An 18,816-nucleotide genomic window follows, 5' to 3' on the forward strand; every position below is an offset into this window, starting at 1 on the left:
ATAGAAATTTGGAATCTATTTACTTTTTTTTGTGCAGAAATGTTTTGACTGTGTGGCTAAGGCAAGGCTCAGAGGATGCTGTCTTGAAGGGGAGCTCTGTTTTAGAAAACTCAGCGATTGATTATATTTCAGGTATTGTCAGGCCTTCTCCATCTTGGGAACGTTCAATTCTCTAATCCAGTGGATGAATCTCAGCCTTGTGAACTAGAAGACAAAACCAAAGGTGAGGCAACAAGCGTGCTGTGCTCCAGAGAGTCTTGTTATCTTAGTGCAGATGCCTAATGGAAAGGATTACTACGCTCTTCTGCTTGATAAGAGACTATCAAGGTCACGAGCAAACCAAAATTTAAATGTGTTTTTGTTCGGTACCTCACAGTTTCAAAGTATCGAACAAACAAAAACCTAATGCTCCCCTGCTCCAAGAGATAACATCCTTCCATTACAGGTCAAGGCAACTGCAACATTAGACAGTCATTTCAGAATGATTATTGGCAGAACTGTTACTCTTGATTGTAATCTTCACTGACATCACAAGACTCCCAGAAATCTGACCCAGAGTGGAGAGCAGGGCTTTTAAAATGAAACCTTTGAAGTTTTTGTGATAAGGACTAAAGCTTAGTAACAGCAAATCTGTTAAATTGCAGCATAGCTTGTTCTGCATGTCTTCAGGAGGCTTGTGGATCTAGTTTTCCTTCAGAACTAAAACACTGTCCTGAACAGGGAAGTTTCCTACTATTATTTCACATGGTCTGAATTCACACTACTTAATATTCCAACATTTTTGCATACAGCTCAGGTTAGCAAGATCTTAAATGCTTTGTTAGCAAATACGCATTCTTCTACCTTTCCTTACTATCCTCAAAATCCCTGTTCTTCTCTGGTCATGACTGTTTGATTTCTCTATCTGGATTTAGCAGTCTCTGCTCAAAAAAGGAAGACATACCTAGAGAGTACTCTCTAAAATGCCTACTTCAGTGTGGCAAACTTCAGACTTTTTTGGTATTGTTGTTTCATTTTAAAGAGTACCTAAAATTCTAGGGGTACTGTACATCCAAATTAAGTGTCTGGTCTTGCAAAACTTTATCCCGAGTTTGGGTAAAAAGATCCAAAATCCATATTTAAGTTTGCAAGTTGATGGAAGTGTCATTTTTCTATACTATCTCTAGACCTTTCATAACTTTAACGGGGCTGCATTCATTTGACACTGCAGACAACTTGCAATGTTTTTTTTCCTGAACAAGATTTTGTGAAGACTGCTGGAAACTTGCTGAAGATACCTGTCGAGGAACTACTGGAATCATTAAGAATTCGAACAATAACTGCTGGAAAACAACAAGTCTTCAAGAAGCCATGCTCCAGAGCCGAATGTGAGACTAGGAGGGACTGCCTCGCCAAAGTGATCTATGCTAAGTAAGGACATGTAGGCCAGGCTGCTGTGCTAATCCGTATAACTTTTGTGGGGGAATAGGAAGGCCAGAGAGATTTACTTTCCCTGGCTTTCTGCTTGGACTCAATAACAGTGTAACCCTCCCTTCTCCTCTCGACACACCCTTGATTCAGTTGTGGATACTGACGTAGCTGCCATATATCTAACAGAGAGATCTTCAGAGAACTGCTGTTTCATGTCAGCAGGCAGCATGTCATAATTTTTTGTTTCTTCCATCTGATACTGGTATAAACAGCAGTAAAAGAATGCTACTCTGATTGTTGTAAGCAAGCACTTTCCAACTAATCCAGTTGTCATTGTCTGCAGATTGTTTGAATGGCTCGTTTTGGTCATAAATGAAAGCATCTATGCAGATCCATCAGTGTGGACCAACTTCATAGGTATGGTTATTCAGCCCTGGTGTAACCAAGTAACTGTTTGTCCTTCCCGCTACTCATAGACCAAAGTGCACTGTCTTCCCATGTTTCTTCTAGGTTTGTTGGATGTTTACGGTTTTGAAGCCTTCCCTGAAAACAACTTGGAACAGCTTTGTATTAACTATGCCAATGAGAAACTGCAGCAGCACTTTGTAGCACACTATCTGAAGGCACAACAGGTAATACCCCACTAAGATCAAATGTTAAATATCTAATTTTTAAACAGCATCTTTTGTCTCTTTAACTTTATTTCTGTGCCTCTGGTCAGATTACAACTTTCAGTCGAGTAAGTAATGCCACAGAAATCAGTAGGATGTGAGTGACAGCTGCTTTTTTAAAGAGGAGAGTGTGGGGCAGTTTGTGAATGAGACAGCTTTCTCCCTTGGGTACTGGAAATCTGTTCCCTATTATACAGCTCCATTGGCTCTGTGGCCTGTTAAACTGTTTGCTTTCCCTCAAAGAGCTGAACACTTAAAACTAAATTCTTGAGGGAAGTGTAGCCTAAATCGAGATTCTCTTGGAAGCTGCTGCTTATAACCATGTTAATTCTCTTCATCAAGTGTGAAGTACCTAAATGGGTGGGGAGCTTCTAGACCTGAACTTAGTGCAAAGGCAGAGCGCCCAACAGAACCTTGTAACCCGAACGTTAACAGCACATGGTACCTGGTGGAGACCTTCTGCCGCGGGAGAACAGCTTCCTAAACCCAGTTGTCATGCCAATACCTTTAAAGACAAAAACACACTGCGCACTAGCTTTTATTTTTGAATGGGGAGGTACACGAGTTGTATTGTTTCACAGTACAGAAGGTATTTGCACCATGCTAAATACATTGCAGTCACTTGCCTAACTGGTCACACACTGCTAATTCCAGTTCTCATCTGAGTGCTTTGAAAGCTACAGAGTCCCTGCCAGGCCTGGGCTGCTACTCTAATAGATGTACTTCAGTCCTTGTTGAATTCCTCCACAGCATATACATTACCATAACGCTCTTTGCCATTAACTAGAATCTGGGAAATTATTTTCTTTATGGCACCAACATGATGGTACCTTCTGTCTCACGGCATAGTTTTGTCAATTTGTTCAGGAGATAAGTATCTCTTGGACCATAATTTGTGCTTTCATATGCCCAGCGGTTTTTTTCCTGCCTGCCCTCGTCAGTGTGCCAGGGGTTAATGGTCAGCAAAGATGGAAACCAAGTTCAAGTGCACAATTACTTTCCTTGAAACTGATTCATGACCTCTGTTTACAGTACCCCTCCCAGCCACTGCCTGCCCTCTTACCTCCCTTGATCTGGCTGTGTCCCAAACCACTTAAACGCCATTAGTGGCTGTGCTGAGCGAGCTTTTGGCAGGAGACTTTTAAAATAACTGGCCAGAGCTTGTGCTTGTTAAACACTCCTGACAGTTTGTTCTGTAATTCGGCATAAATATTGTACAAATTATTTTAAGCAGTATCTTTCTCCACTTCATTTTGGATCAGCTGTTGTTTTAAATGGAGCCCAGTTAGAAAAGTCTGGCACACAATGATTGGTTTAGGGCTACATCCCAGTCTAAAGAAGGAGTTCTGTGTGTTCCTTGCCCTTCAGGGCAAAACTCAGTACAGCCAGGAGAGGCTTAGTGTGACTGTAGCCTCTGTTTGTTTAGTCTAAATCAGCCTTGCAGCTCTCTGATAAATCTGTGAGGTTCCCAAACACTTAAACAAATTGTTCCATCAGGATCTGCTGCTACATACTCAGAAGCTACCTGGAGTAGAATATCCTGGTTTGTTTTGTCTTTTTTTTTCCTCTGGATTGCCATTGAACATAAGATGAGCTTTGGATGAGCAGGCTGAGCCTGGGATTAACTTGTTAAACAGTAACTGCATCCAACTGCAAAAAGGCATACAGTTATTTGAGCTCTGGTGCCCTCTGCTGCAGAATAACCGATTTCTCTCTTACTTCAGGAAGAATATGCAGCTGAGGGCCTACAGTGGTCTTTCATAAACTACCAGGATAACCAGAACTGCCTTGATCTGATAGAGGGCAATCCTCTCAGCATTTTTTCTTTGCTGAATGAGGTAAGTGTGGATCTAAAGCCCTAATGCTTTTGGCCTAGTTGCCTGCCTTCTGTCTCATGCCACCAAAAAAATCATGAACACTATATTAGCAGTAAACTTGTCAGCTATAAAATTTCTGCAGAGCTTGTTTTTCAGAACAAGCATGACAGTGCTTCTTCCTATTCTGAGTTGTCTTTTTTCCTCTGATCCTGGATATTCTGATTCAAATATGAAGCCTTAATTACATTTTTTTGTTGTGTTCCCCCTCACCCCCGTATTTTAGGGCTTGCATACTCAAAGCAACTCTAAAAATAAAATGGCTATGATTTTAATTTAAAGTGTTTTAGCTTTTAAAGACAGTTCTTTATGACAAATAAGAGATGCTGCAATTTTGTCTCGTTTGCTATGCAGGAGTGCCGTCTGAATAGATCCTCTAACACTGACCTGTTTCAAACTCGGATTGAGAAAGCCTTGTCTAATAATCAATGTTTAAGTCGAAACAAGTTTAGTAAGAAGCCTAACTTTATTATTTCACATTATGCTGGCAAAGTCTGCTATCAGCTGGCAGCAATGGTGGAGAAAAATAAGGTAGGTGTTTTCAGAAAGAGCTGTTTAAAAACAAACAAACAATCTTACTGACCAAAAGCACTTTAAATCAAAGCACCACTAACAAGTATATTCAGTGATGCTTACTGGCTATACATACCTTGCTCCAAATAAATCCTTCAGGCCATGTAAAACTGGGTAGTGTTCTTGGTTTGATTTTCAGTGAACCATCACTGGCACAAGCAAATGCTTTGTTAGCTGACCTTTCAGCTGAGGATTAAGTGGACCGTGTATCACCAAATCACGGCTTCTTCCATTCCTGAGACAATGCAGAAGCATTAATGGCATCAGGGCATTTCTATAACCATAAATATAGCACTTCATTTCCCAGAAAAATTCAGATAAGTTTATGAGAAACAAGAACATGGACTCAACTACTGAAAGTTCTGACAGTACCAGGAAACTTGAGTTTTGGCCTCATTGTCCCATCAGGGATTAAATGAAATAGTCTGCAGACATGAGGGTCCCTTGTCAGTTCTGACATTGCCAGCAATTATGGGAAGTGGTATCAGGTGATGCAATAAAAATACCATCTCTTAATTAAAAGGAAGACTTTCTAATAGACTTTCTAATATCTGCTGCAGACTCTTCTATGGGGATTAAACTAGTCCTGAGACTTCTAGCTCACTTAAGCTGTGTAACTGGAACAATGTTAGGAGCAGCTGTACATTTGACTAGATTTGCTAAATGTTCAGCCAAACATTGTTTTCTGTACCTGAATCTGACTATGAATGAATGTATGCAGTCAGATTTGAAACTACAGCTGTGGTTAAATCAAAGTTGGCATCAGAAATACCATTCCATCTACATATGTGGAATTTTTAGTCATTTTCAAAGGTGGCAGGTTTCTGCCTAAGTCCAAATACTAATGAGTCATGTTTGTGTTTGCAGGACCCCATTCCACCAGAGCTGGTCCATGTTTTGCAGAATTCTAAGGATCCTTTGCTTCAAAAATTATTTCCTGTGACAGAAAGGAACCAAAATAACATCAAAACCCAGAACAGAGCAGCTGTTGTTACAGTGGTGTCAAAGTTCAAGGTACATCCTATTCAAGTTTCTGCTTTATACTGCTGTCTGCATAACTAGATGAGAAAACAGTACAGTTGGACCAAGATCAGTCAATGTTATTAAAATGAAACAGCTGTAAAACAGAAATAGCTTCAGACTCCTGAGATTCTCTGGGTTTTAACTCACTCCAATTTTACTTTTTCCTTTAACAGTTGGGCATCTGCCTTTATGAGGCTTCTTCCTACCTGTTCCTCTTGAGGGGTTAGCTTCAACTGATGGCCCTGCTATAATTTTGGAAACTTTCTGAATTTACCATCAACAATTTTACAAAAGCATCCATAGAGTGGATTTTTTGCTCAAGCTGTCCTTACAGAAGAGCTCTGCTAATACTGAGTCTGTAAAGCCATCCTTGCAAAAAACAGCTTCATTGTTTTTATAGAAGACCACTGATTAGCTGAACTACCTGGAGAGGAGGAGTCCCTAATTAAACCTGCATTTGTTTTCTACAGGGTTCACTTGAACATCTCATGCAGATTTTGAATAGCACCACACCACATTACATCCGATGCATCAAGCCTAACGCTGACTGCAAGGCAATGACTTTTAAAAGAGAAGAGGTAACTTTTCAAAAGCTTCTCCTCACTGAGTCAATGAGAAGCTTCATAGAGACATTGTGCAGGGCTTCGCATTGGGTCTGTTATGATCTTGAGTCACTTGCAAAGCTCTTTTCGCAGCACATTTTGAAATAGCTTTTTCTCTTTTGGAGCTTCCAAGTTAAACATCCTTTCAGAATCATTGATGCTGCTTGTCTAACATGGAGCTAGTAAGCACAGCAGCTCTTCCAGATGCAACTTACATATTGCTGTACGAGAAATTCTCTTACCAGAGCCCTCCTGGGTTATTTGGGGTGCTGTCATCCCAGCCCTCAAAATAGATAAAGGCAATCTGACTGCGCAGCAGTCCTGATCACACAGATATCTTCATGGTGAATGCCCACAACAAAACTTTGCTTGCTCCTGGAGTCTAGTCTGGCACAAGTTAGATGAGATCAGCCGACAAGCATGTCTTTGGGAGCAGAGCAGCAGATGCTAAAGCAGTAACTAGACAACCTTATCTGATGTGAAAACAAGCAGCTGGAGTAGTGCTGCGTTAATTTTAAACACTCGGAGAATTTGCTGATTACATGCAAGTAGTATTAAAATACCAACACTGCTTTTCATATTCTGCTGCATTTGGTCAGTGCAGGGTGTGTGGATACCACAAGAGAGGGCACATGAGGACTGTTGCTCTGTGTGAGCACAGCCTTGACCCTACTCTGGGTGTTACTCAAAGCAGTAGCTTGATGGCTGCATAATCCCCTTCTCCGCCCTCTCCGTTCGTTCTCCAGCTGCCAGTGTGGTCGTGCACACCAGGCAAGCTCTGGCGTGCTTGCTGAGCCAAACTGCATGTGACTTGGGTCAAGCACACCCTGTACAGACCTTAGCAGCAGCTTCCACAGACAGTGGTTACCTAAACCATCTCAATTTATGCCTCAGGTTCTCAGCCAGCTTCAGGCGTGTGGAATAGTTGAAGCCATCACCATCAGTGCGGCAGGCTTCCCTATTAGGTAAGCCCAGAATTCTTGAGCAACGTCTTCCGTAATCCATTTCTATAGCAATCAGTGGCATATTAGTTATTTGGAAGAGCTGGTAAGCAGGAAATCCAAGTATTTTGCAGTCTGTTTCAGACCACAAAACTACTGATTCTTTCAAAGCTATCTGAAGAGTTCCACTCACTGCTTGCTTTTAAGCTTATCTGAGCACACCTCTTTCATGTTTTGGAGACAAAAATACCTGTCACAAATCTAGACGGTTGTTCTGCATTTTGGATAACGAAACTCTGCTCGTTCAGCAAGTCCAAAAGTGGAATAACAGCACAAGCAGCAGTGGTAGCACAACTTGAATTCAAGACAATGGGATTCTTAAAAATACAGCAACAACTAACAAAGTCCAGATGTATCCATAACACACCCCTGGTCTGAGATCTCACTGTACGTTTCCAGTCTAAGCTAGGGAAGAGGTGTTTTGATGAGGACTATCATGTGCTAAAACTTTCTAACTGAATGTGGCTTCACAGTAACATGTTCAGCAATTAAAACGAAATTATAAATGGCATTCATCTAAGTGAAGTCATCTTGAAGTCGAGCATCTCATCACAGCCAGTCACCTTGCTGGGCTTTCTTGACCACCTTTAGAGGATGGAGGGAGCAAGGCCTGAGCTAGTCACATTTCTGACAGCTCAGTATTGATGGGGTGAAGCTCACTGTTATCATTAACAGGCACAATTCCTGCCCAGTCTTTGTTACAGGCAAAAGTCACTCTCTGTTATTGGGCAACAGGCAGTCTCCCGAATTTCTTTAGAAAGTCTGTATTTTCTTGCATGTTGGTGACTACACAGGCATCAGTCTATTTGCACTGGATCTTTGAAGCCATTCTGCAATTCTTCCCCCTCAAAGGATAGGTTATTTACCATATAGTGAACGATACTTGCCTAGAATTAACTGTACGTTTGTCCGTCAGGATCCCTTTCCAAAGTTTCACTGAGCGCTATGAAATACTGAGAAAATCACGTGGGTCCAATAAAAACAGAGCGTGTGATAAAAGCAACTATCATTCTGCGAAGAAAAAAGGTACGTTTCTTTAGATAATCCCTCTGCTATCAAGTAAAATTATCACTGCACCAATTTGATATCACATAGATCAGATACAGTTACTGTATTCAGCACGAGGGACACCACTATTCTCAAAATCTTTTTCTAATCTATCACCAACTTGAGTTTCTAATTTGCCTAACACTTACAGCACACTCTTTTAAAAACTGCAAGTCTTTAATCTTAGTGCTGGTTTTCTGTGTTCCTCCTGGGTAGGGCAATTACAGTTATGATGGTGTTTGGGGTTCCCCCCCGCCCGATATAATTTGATTTAGAGTTGGTTCTTGAGTAGGCTTGAAAACCACTTACCTTTTTGCTTATATTCCTTCTCCTTCCTTTCTTTTTTTCCCCCACCTTGTTTTCTTGCCGAACACACTGACCTTCTAGCTTACCTGGATTCTGCTGCTTCTACCTTTTGCAAACTTCTGTATGCGATTCTTTTTTCTAAGCAAGAGCGAGGATGGACTTTAAAAAACACAATCCAATCTACAAGGTAATATCTTTGGTCTGAACCCCTGAAAGAAGGACCTAATCAGGTGGTTACATTTAATATTGAAAGTTGCTGCAACCCCCTTCTTTCTCCCTGATTAATCCCATCTTCACCCAATGGGTCTGTTCAGTAACCAGTAGATGTGGGAAGCAGGACCAGTAAGTACCAGCCTATGTCAGATAAGTAAAATGGCTGGAAATCTATTAATCTTGCGGAAACGGAATGAAGTAACAAAGTACAGGCTGGAAAATTACTTACACACTGTACCTTTCTCCCTCAGTTATAAACCCATTAGCTGAAATGCCCGATTGTGATAGGTTACTAGTCCTTTTTATCTTTAGTGGGTAATAAGCTGCAAACAAAGCAGAACAATTTCCTAAACATGGGGATAAGCTTTTGGTTCCCTTATCAGCCCAGCCCCAGGAACACCATCATAGTCACCAGATGTCTTCCTGTAAGCAAGAATTGCTTGTATTTGTTTTCAGTACCTTAAAATGCTCTCATCTCCTTAGAAATATTTATAGCAGAAAAGCAAACAGTATCCAGGATGGAAAGATACAAAGACCATCGAGTTCCAGCATTGGGCATGCAGAAACTCATGCAGCATTGCCTTGAACAACACAATCTCTTTCAAGGACAGGTCTGAATTAAGTCTACCTCTATTTCCAAATAGATTAATCTGGCTAACCCGTTTGTCTCATAATGTAAAAAACTGTGTACGATGTCCCAGAAATGGTTTTAATAACCTCTTATTGCTGCAATAAACTCCTGCTTAGTACATGTCCCTGTAGCTGCTTCTGATGCCCTGTGAAAGCTGTAGAGTTGTGTAGAGTTTGTTTGCTGTTCCTGCATCTTTCAGTACATTAAGGCTACGAGGCTAATTCCTTGCTTTTTGTTCATTGTTCCCAACAGCTTTGAGTTTTGGGTATTTCATCAGATTTTCTTAGGGACTGAGCTGCTCAAATATATTCTTAATTGCAGTGCTGTTGCTTTCTGATGTTTCCACGTAGGATGCTTTAAACAATGTGAGAAGAGCTGAGCCCTCCGTATGTCTATCTCATTGTCCAGATCTACCCATGTTGCCTATGGATAGGTTATAATAGAGGTCATCAGACAGCGCCCAAACTACATCCTAGTTAAAACACACCACACTGGTTTTCTAGGTGCTAGCACATGGCAAAATCTATGCTGTCACATTTTTCCCTTAAACACAGATAGATCTAGTCATGTCTCGGCCATCACCTCCTCCCCTTCTCTTGTATCTGTATCTCCCCCTAAATGGCCAAGAAGTCTCCATGTAAAGACAATTACTTGGTCTTGATTTCCAAGTTTTGTGATACTCTCTCTTCAATGCTTCGTTTGCAGGCGAGACTCCAGTGGTGGATGACAACAAAGCATCACGTTCTGTTGTTTTTGAGATCCTTCAGAATGTTGTTATGGGACCAACTACTGCTGAGCAAACAGGGAACAGAGCAGAAAACGCTTCAGTGTACTGCGGCAAAACCAAAGTGTTTATGGCTAATTCTGTGGTAAGAGTGCTGTCTCCTTGGCTAACAGTTCTGGAGCGTAATTGCATAATGGGGATTCTGGCACAGATGATAATCACAGTTTAGGCAATACTCCTGCTAATGCCAGTGTGACCAGAATTTGGCCTTTTCTATAAACTAAATCAAACATCCATCAGAATCCAACTATCAGAAGCACTTTGTTTAATGGCATCCTTGTTGCTAACGGACAAGGAGCTGCACTTGTGCCTAGCGTTGTCAGTATCGTGCCAGCTCCAGTTAAGATTACAGCTTTCCTTAGCGTCAGCTGACAGACTTGGCTACTCTGGCAGGCCTAAGCAGCAGCTTTGTGAAAGAGATGAAGGAGATGAAGGCACTTTTGCAAAACTTCCATACTGGAGGATGCAGCCACAGAAGAACCCCCTTCAATGGAGCTAGCTTTAAGCCAGCTGCTACTGTGACTTTGGGAGTGTCCACTTTTTCCCCCCACAACACTCTTTTCCCCCTCGTTTTCATTTTACATGTTATCTAATAAGCACTAACGAAGTGCTCTCACTTCCAAAACCCAATCCAGCAGTCTTAGGACACTGAACTGGGCATGTGGTTTTCTGACAAACACCAAGAGACTGTAGAAGAGGGAGGAGTTCTGACCACAACTCCGTCCCTGAGTATTAACTGCAGGCTCATATCCCCAATGCAGCTGGAGCAACTTGAAGCTAGAAGAGCAGAGGTGTTAAATGAGAAAGCATTCTGCATCCAGTGTTGCTGGAGAAGATTTAAACAGAAGAAACTAGCAAAGGAGAGATGGTCTGCAACTGTCATCCAAGCAGGTAATTTGGTAAGGGTGTGACTGAACATAGTATAACAAGTAACATTTCCAGTTACACTGGATGTTTAAAGCGGCAGGAGTGGTTACATTAATTGAACATGGAGAAAGCTTAAGTGCCATCTCTCTTACATTGTGTGCAAGAGCTTCTGGGATGCTTTGTACTCAGATTTCTTTTAATTAAATCTTCAGCTATTCGTTCCTGGTTAGCCAAGAATCGCTTCCAACGGATGCGCAGAGCTGCTAATGTTATTAAGCATGGCTGGAGGAAATGGAAAGTAAGTACGTTGGTACAGGAAAGCATTGAAATTGAGTGACAGAGGCTTTTTAGTGTTTGAGAAAGAATCTACCTCTGTCAAGTAAATGTACAAAACCAATACTGTCCTTTTTCCAGAAAACTATTCTCAAGCTGAAGAGCAGAAAATGGATGCCAGTCTTGTACAGCTGCTTCTACAGGGTAGCAGCGTAGAGACTGCAGAATAAACTCGTTCCTTACCTTCGTAAAATGGGAACCTGTCCCAAAGGGTGTCCTATCCTTTAAGATGCCCTTTTTTAGACTCTTAAGTTTTGCAGTTCTGAACTTTGTTCAAGATGTTTGAGAATCTTGTTCAAGGATATTGTTCTGCATCTCTTTGTCAGGCAAAAATGGCTGCGTTAGCAGCAGCAGAACTGGATGAGGGTGAAGAAAAGGCATTCTTCTCAGTTCCTGGAGCTACGGCGATCTCGGCCAAACCGCCTTGCTCTTTGGAAACAACTTGGCCTCTGCATGCAATAATTCAATTCTGGCCTCTTGGCCTTGTCCTGGCTGCCGCACCTGTTACTGTAACGGGACTTCGGAGAGACCTGTCCCTGCTGGCATGCCTCAAAGTACTTCAGGAGAGCGACTGCTACAAGGTGGAAAGCTGTTTCTTTGGCTCTGGCATCACTTCCATTAGAGCTCTCCCACAGGTAACAAACCTCACGCACTCGAGTCAGCAGCACAGCTAAGCTGCCGCGGGTTCAGGAACCTGAACTCTGCTGTCGAGCAGAGCAACTGTCAAGTCTGCTTTCAGGCTACAGCCTTCCTTTTTCTGCTGGCTTAGATACGCAAGGATGATTCTGACATCAATAGGTCAAGCTAGACACAGGGCTGAGTTGAGACTTTCAACTAAGCATGAAAACTCTTGTTAATCTCTGTCATAAGAACAAACCGATCAAAGCTCCGCTTCAGAAATGGAGAGCAGAGGATTCTAACATGGGCTCTGCTATTATGTACTACGTATTTTTTCTGCTTAGGGGATTCAAGTTGCACAACAGGTGAACACATGAAAAAGCACCCACTGGGGGTATTACTATCCCAGTAATTCTGTATTAACTTCACTGTGCAGACAACCGCAGACTAATTCACACAGAGGGTTTTCAGGGCAGAAAGCAGGGAGCATCCCTGAAGTACTTCATCTCCTGCACACATGCAGAATAGTCATAGATACCATTTACTACAAACAAGCCGCAACCCACACTGGCTTCTCTCAGAAACTGCACTCCGGTTACAAATCACCTTGTGCCCGTGCTTAGGTTTTTGTTGATAAATTTTTAAGGTTGCATAAAATTATGTGTGCAAGAATGTAGCTTTTGTCTGGTCACAGTTACTACAAGCAGGAAGAAGCAGTACCAAGTCCACTACTGACTAAATACTCAAATCTTCAGAGTTTAAGCTAATTTCAGTTCAAATTACGGTATTGGTACTCTTTGTAGTAATCATTTCTCTTAAACCCATTTGTACTAGGACTCCTTTGGAGGTCTTCCCCTATCCTTATTCATATTCACTAGTTGCTTATATGCTAAAGCACTACTTAGTTTGACTAGCAAAATTAGCTCAAAATCTGGCAAAAACATGAACTGACCTCTCCACCTCTTCTTCTTGCAGGGCTCTATCAAGTTTCACTGTAAGAAGTCTCCCCTGCATTACGCAAACGTCAGCCCCCATACGGATGCCTATTCCATCACTGGATTTAACCAGATTTTATTGGACAGAAAAAAACTCCTTCCAACATAGGTTTTGGCCATCTGCATATACTGTACTTTTTCCTTCAGGGAAGGACTGTCTGCAAGCTGCTGCTTTCAAATTATTCAACGTCCGTATCTGCTGCTACCTCAGAGCTTTCTATAATTAATGCATTGTACGTATACTGTACTTCACATTTAGAACGCGTGGGGGGGACATTCCTCCTCCCACACACACGCACATAATAGAGGAAATATCCATACTATGGGAACACTCAACATAATTAAAATAGATCAAGTGCTTTAAGCAATATATACTTGAAGCGAACCCTTCTAACACTACCTGGGAGAAGCAAGAGGCTGGTAATGAGACAGCAAATAAGGCAAACACTTCTGATGTGTGCTGGATTCTGTTGGGAAGTACAACTACAACTACATGGATTGACCGCGAGCGTTCAGTAATGTAACACAACTTCTGACTGTGACAGCAGTCAGCTCTAACACCAACAGCAGATGTCTCAGGGAAAAGCGAGACTGGACTCTTGCGTTGTATCTATACGACCAAAACATACGTACTCTCACAACGGCCGTGCATTTCCAGCACTCCCCAGTCAATAGCGTTACCTCTGCCAAGGGGCCAAGGTTCTCATCAGAAGCATTCTACACCGTCTCTGTTGCTCATATGCGTCTTGAAAATGTTTGGCTCTTCTGTGTATGCCACTTTTAAATAAACTGCTAACTACCTTGTAAAGGTGTCTGACAATCTGCAACAAGGTTAACAAAAACATTTCAGATCAGTTTGGGAATTAAAATAAATGCAAATATATTTAATATTAATTGTCATTGGGAAGCAACGTTTCCCATGGTTGATAGTATTTCCATATCAACAGAAAGCATAGCCCACAGAACATCCAGTTTAATTCCTAATACCTAGAAATCTGTCCTACACTATGTCACGGTTTATCAACTCAAAATTGAGAATTAGAGCACTGACGTCCATGAGCGAGGTGTGACCATGCCTGGAGGAAACACACAGCATGGTGCACCACAGGAGCACAGGGTGCTGTCAAACCTCTTCTGTCAGAGGGAAAAAATGTCAAGGAAAGGAAAACGTTCTCCACGTAGCTCACTCAGGAAGAATGTTCTCCTTCTCTGGAGGTTCAACAATTCTCAAGCAGCAGTCTGCAAACTCAACAAATAACGGCTCCTGCATGTACTTCTTCATGAGGGAGCTTTTGTCTTCTGCTTGATCGACTGTCAGCAGTAGCTGCTGGAGATGCGGATTCAGAAGCAAGCCTCTCAGTTCCTCCGATTCCCCTTAAAAAGAAAAAAGAAGAAAAAGATTAACAGTACTCGCCTCTTCCAAATGCGGTCGAGACCACCCTTATTTTGTAAATAAACTTTCAAAGAGATGTGGCGAAAGGCCAGGTGTCTGACATTTAAACCCTTAAGGCCATGCAAGGAGGCACAGGACTGGGATAAGTCGCCGTGAAGAATTCAGGGGAGCTGCGAGTGCCTCCGCTGAGGGCCCCCCCTCCCTGCCTTCTAACTTCTCGAGATTACCTAAAAGCTTGAGTTTCTGCAGCGGGACGCGGTCCTGCTCGTCATCTTCCGTCAGGATGTCCTCCACCGACCAGGGGCCGCCTGCGGGCGCGGAGAGCAGAGCTGCCGGGGAGGGGGCGACGGGGACACCCCCCCGGCTCCCTCCACAGCCCACCCACCCACCTGCCTGCTGCCCTCCGCGGTTCAGCGCTCCGCCGGGGAAGAGCTGTCCGACCGCCGCCGGCCGCTCCCGTTCTTCCTCCCGCTTCGGCTCCGGCGGGCAGCGTTCTGCGGGAGCGACGGGGGTTAGAGCAGCGCTGCGGCCCGGCCGCCCTCCATCCCCGTCCCGCCGCTCACTCACCCTTGTGGGTCCTGCAGCAGAGCACGGAGCAGCTGCGGGACGAGAGACAACGGTAAGGGCGGGAGGCGGCCCCGCACCCGGAGGCCGCCCTCCCCGGTCCCCCCCCCCCCGCCTCCTCCCCGGTTCCCCGTCCCGTCCCGTCGCTCACTAGCCGGCGGCGCAGCGCGGACAGCGGTACTTGGCGGCGCCGGCCGCCCCGCAGACCCCGCAAGGCCGCGGTGCCCTCATGGCGCTCCTTCCTTCCTCCCTCCCTCCGCTTCCGGTCGGCGGAACGCCGAGCGCCTCCACCCAGGCTCGCTAGTCCATTGCCGAGCGGCGGGAGGGGCCTAGCGCGACCCGCCCCGCCCCAGCGTTATTTTTTATTTATAGACACATATTAAAAAAAAATAAAAAATCTCCTCCTGAGGGGGTTGTGGCTGGATTCCAGCTGCCAGCTTGCTTTTGAAATGACAATCGCTGCGACACGCGTTAAATATTCCGGTGGTTACCCACCCCCCCTTGCCAACATCACTACAAACAGAAATCGTACAGTAAAATAAAAAGCAGGTAATAAAACCGGCCCCAGGTTGATGTTTACCGTCTGCCCCGTGGTGAGGTTCGGCTGAAGCTCGAGTTTAGGTTGAAATACGGTCAGTAGGAGACAAGACGTTCGGTTTTTAGCCAAAGGCTCCGTGGGGCTGGTGGGGGTCGAGCTCACAGCAAACCCGTAGTGTTCAGCAGAAAAAAATGGAGCCGGATTTATCCCGAGTTACATTATGCGTTTAAATAATTCATTTTAATTATGTTTCGTTTGGCGCCATCCATTTCCTTAAATGTCTGAATGTTAATTCAGACTGACACAATTCTCCCACAGTTCTTCGATGCAAAGTAGCACAGAAGAGGGGTTTTACAGCAATAAACGCAAACCGCTGAGTATTGGAGTCATTAACGTAATGGCACTTGCCCATTTCTTTCACCAGTGGGTGAACCCATTTCTCACACAAAACATGCTCTTTTCTCTTACCCGCTCAGGAACAGATCAATGGGACTTTGCTCTTTGAGGTTCACTCAAGCCTTTTGAAACACTGAGATGATGACAACAAAGCAAACAAACTGGAAGTAAATCCTTGAAAACTCCAACCTGGACTGGAAGGGCTGATTTTGGTTGGACTCTGTGTGTGTGTTTTGTGAATGGGAGAATATTACCACAGTATGGATGCTCACACTGATGTCATACCATTGAGCAGTATTTCAGCATACTTTAAAACCAGCAAGATGAGCTAACGTCACCAGGATCTATTTGATCAAGGCTTCTGGACTGGTAACTGTGCAAGAGGTAAGAAATTTAAGCATTGATATTCTTCTAGGCAATATCCCTGTATAACTGAGAATGAGCATTCATCTCTACTAGGATCTGGCATATTCAGTAGCCAACTTCTTTTTTGGAGCAGCAGGAGGTAAGAGCTTTTCCTTTTACAACATACTTGGCCTTGACATTTTTATTTTGTTTTGTTTTGTACAGGAGACTTGACTGCAATTCTGATACTGACGAATTCAAGTGAGTTTTCTCCTAGCACATTGGAAATTTCAAAAACCATGGACTCAAGTGTGCCTCTATTTATAAGCAGAAATATGAAAAGTGTAGTCGCAAATGCTTCACAAAAACATGTAATCCAGCTGCGTACAGCAGTTAAAATTACAACAGTAAAACCATGCTGAGTGCCCCCATTAATAAAGAGATTCACCGATTATTCAGAGATAAAACTGACTGACTGTCAATGAGAAAGCAAAACTACATTTTCCCCCCAGACTACTGAAAATTTTCTAGCCATTTCACTGTCTTCAAAACCACACAGATAACACGAAAAGGAGCAAAGCGAGCACAACAGAAGCCCGTTTCTAAACGCAAAGTAAACAGGGCTAATGGAGTTATTTTCATCTCTGAGCAAAAGAGCTCTCCCATTTCCCTTCAGAGCCCAGACAAAGCGGTCGCGCGCCCCAGCCCGCTTCAAGAAGGAAAAGCCGCAGACCTCCCCAACGCTGCACCCGCTTCACCCGCTACCGAAGGGTGTGAAAGCTGCTGAGAGAAGCCACAAAACTCCAGCCCCCCTTCCGCGGCTGCCCGCCCTGGGACCCCCCCCCTGCCCCGTGCTGGTTCCCATGCCCCGCGTTGGTTTCCGCACCCCGGAGCTGTCCCCTCGCCGGCAGCGGGCGGGAATGGGGTGTTAATTTCAGCTCTGCCCCTGACTACATTGACTAGGTCAGGTCCATCAGCAGCCCTGGACCACAGGCAGCCCCGGCTGGATGTTCTCAATGGTGCGGGCTCGGACACGCTGGCGGAGAGGCATTTCAGAGGGTTGAGTTTAGCCCCCAGGGCTTTGGGTTTCAGGGTATAAATGATGGGGTTTCCCAAGCAGTTCATGGTTATCAGCATAGCTGTGCAGTTTCGAAAAATGTAGACACCTGGGTAGAGATCAGCGTGGCACTGATGGTTAGTTGCATCGAATATGACTCCTGCAAAAAAAGGAGCGTAGGAGATCAGCGCCAGGAGCCAAATAAAAATACTGGTTCTGGCAACCTGGATTTCGGCTGATTTGTAGGTGCCCGTGGCTTGTCCGCATGCTTTCATTCTCAGCTTTCTTTTCCTCAGGATGATAATGATTCTAAGGTAAGTGAACAGAGGTATAATAAAAGCCACCACAACATTGGGAATGGCGATGAAGATGAGGTAGTCGACGCAAAACGGACTGTAGAGGATGGAGAGATTTTTTTCCGTGCGCAAGCAGTTCCACCCCATCAATGGCAAGCAGCCCAAAAAGAGAGCAAGGACCCAGTTAATTAAAACCGCAGCTATGGAATGATTTCTAGCAACCCTGAATCTTGTTCTCATGCTTTCAGCCACAGCCAGATAGCGTTCAATTCCAATGCTTACCAAGTTATAGATGGTGGATAAAATAGACATAGTATATAAGGCATAAGGTGCAAGCATATCCTTGGATCCAAAGATTGTAATGTCAGGATTGGTGATGAACAGCATTGAAATCCAAAAGCCAGAAAAGCTGGTGAAGAGATCAGAAAAAGCCAAATTGCAGAAGAGTATAGAGATAGGCTTGTGCAGATCCTTTGTGGCCATTCTGGTGAAGATGACTGTGCAGTTGAAGATCACAGATGCTATGTTAATGGTCAGCTGAGGGATGCCCAGTGCGAGTACTAAATAATGACTCCAAATTTTAGTGTGGTTAGCAGAGCAGTTTGGGTATCCATTCATGGTGGAAACCTCTACTTTCAACCATTAACGAGGTCTGCTTTACTCATCCCATATTCCGTAAGAGACCGTACTACACGAGTGTTACTGCCACCTCATTCTCCAGGCGAAGAATGAATCCTGACACACAGCTTCTATTGCCACATCATCACCACGACAGCGGATTAAACTTTAACCACTCGTGTTTTTAAATATTTGGGTTACCAACTCAGGGCATAGCCTACTACCTTTAAGTTGCTAGGATAGCCAAAACTGGAAAACATATTTACTACTATACAGATGATCTGCTTAAAGCCACCTTTATCAAGAGCAAAATCTGGCCAGGTATTGTGAAGATTAATGATCACATCCATCATTTAAAAATCTTTAAGGATATTCTAAAATGGAATGAATGTGACTTCAGCTTTAATTCACAAATAAATTAGATGGATAAAGATTAGAGAGTCAGAAAATGGAGAGCAGTAATTTTTTTTGTTTTGGAGGAGGGAGTATGTGACTGATGGAACACAAAGAAGAGCAACAATCTTGTGTCACTAACCCGGACCCCAGTTCAGTGAGGGTGTAAGTCCAAATTTCAGATCAGCTCTAGTGACATCACAAAACTTCTAAAGTGCTTGAGATTGAGTACTTCTGGAGTACTCAGAAGTTGTCAGAATACACCTGA

The 18,816-nt window shown here is 43.6% G+C and overlaps 3 protein-coding genes across 9 annotated transcripts in view; 1 reads left to right on the forward strand and 2 right to left on the reverse strand.

The window, feature by feature from the left end:
- The window catches only part of MYO19 (myosin XIX), a 28,145-nt gene extending 14,389 nt beyond the window's left edge, over positions 1 to 13,756 (forward strand). For 4 of the 7 annotated variants that reach the window (XM_069790948.1, XM_069790946.1, XM_069790949.1 and 1 more), the window contains 15 exons: positions 133 to 223; positions 1,242 to 1,410; positions 1,754 to 1,827; positions 1,921 to 2,042; positions 3,806 to 3,919; positions 4,310 to 4,486; positions 5,396 to 5,542; positions 6,022 to 6,129; positions 7,048 to 7,118; positions 8,071 to 8,180; positions 10,057 to 10,220; positions 10,897 to 11,026; positions 11,215 to 11,300; positions 11,662 to 11,970; positions 12,929 to 13,756. In XM_069790948.1, coding sequence (XP_069647049.1) covers positions 133 to 223; positions 1,242 to 1,410; positions 1,754 to 1,827; positions 1,921 to 2,042; positions 3,806 to 3,919; positions 4,310 to 4,486; positions 5,396 to 5,542; positions 6,022 to 6,129; positions 7,048 to 7,118; positions 8,071 to 8,180; positions 10,057 to 10,220; positions 10,897 to 11,026; positions 11,215 to 11,300; positions 11,662 to 11,970; positions 12,929 to 13,057 — 2,001 coding nt within the window. In that variant the 3' untranslated portion in view covers positions 13,058 to 13,756. Of the gene's footprint in view, positions 1 to 132; positions 224 to 1,241; positions 1,411 to 1,753; positions 1,828 to 1,920; positions 2,043 to 3,805; positions 3,920 to 4,309; positions 4,487 to 5,395; positions 5,543 to 6,021; positions 6,130 to 7,047; positions 7,119 to 8,070; positions 8,181 to 8,588; positions 8,695 to 9,203; positions 9,332 to 10,056; positions 10,221 to 10,896; positions 11,027 to 11,214; positions 11,301 to 11,661; positions 11,971 to 12,928 lie in introns of those variants that run through there. The other 3 variants (XR_011326033.1, XR_011326034.1, XM_069790950.1) reach the window with 3 other exon arrangements.
- Positions 13,757 to 13,803: 47 nt separating this feature from the next.
- ZNHIT3 (zinc finger HIT-type containing 3) lies at positions 13,804 to 15,190 on the reverse strand. The gene is made up of 5 exons (XM_069790957.1): positions 15,057 to 15,190; positions 14,909 to 14,940; positions 14,731 to 14,835; positions 14,569 to 14,649; positions 13,804 to 14,322 (listed from the first exon to the last, which is right to left on the reverse strand). The coding sequence occupies exons 1-5, from the start codon at positions 15,134 to 15,136 to the stop codon at positions 14,132 to 14,134; spliced, it is 489 nt and encodes a 162-aa protein (XP_069647058.1). The 5' UTR covers positions 15,137 to 15,190; the 3' UTR covers positions 13,804 to 14,131.
- Positions 15,191 to 17,044: 1,854 nt separating this feature from the next.
- LOC104312122 (lysophosphatidic acid receptor 1) lies at positions 17,045 to 18,492 on the reverse strand. The gene is given in 2 exon segments (XM_009916383.2): positions 17,045 to 17,228; positions 17,231 to 18,492. Coding segments are annotated over 2 exon segments (996 nt in total). The 5' UTR covers positions 18,156 to 18,492; the 3' UTR covers positions 17,045 to 17,157.
- Positions 18,493 to 18,816: the final 324 nt, after the last annotated feature.

Source organism: Haliaeetus albicilla, chromosome 9, assembly GCF_947461875.1.
Source record: "Haliaeetus albicilla chromosome 9, bHalAlb1.1, whole genome shotgun sequence".
Classification (NCBI taxonomy): domain Eukaryota; kingdom Metazoa; phylum Chordata; class Aves; order Accipitriformes; family Accipitridae; genus Haliaeetus; species Haliaeetus albicilla.

Coding starts and splice junctions, on each gene's coding strand:
- ZNHIT3 (XM_069790957.1), bottom strand. CDS start 15,136: ATGAGGGCACCGCGGCCTTGCGGGGTCTGCGGGGCGGCCGGCGCCGCC. Junction 14,836..14,908: donor CTGCTGCAGGACCCACAAGG/GTGAGTGAGCGG, acceptor TCGCTCCCGCAG/AACGCTGCCCGCCGGAGCCG. Junction 14,650..14,730: donor CCGCGGAGGGCAGCAGGCAG/GTGGGTGGGTGG, acceptor CCGCGCCCGCAG/GCGGCCCCTGGTCGGTGGAG.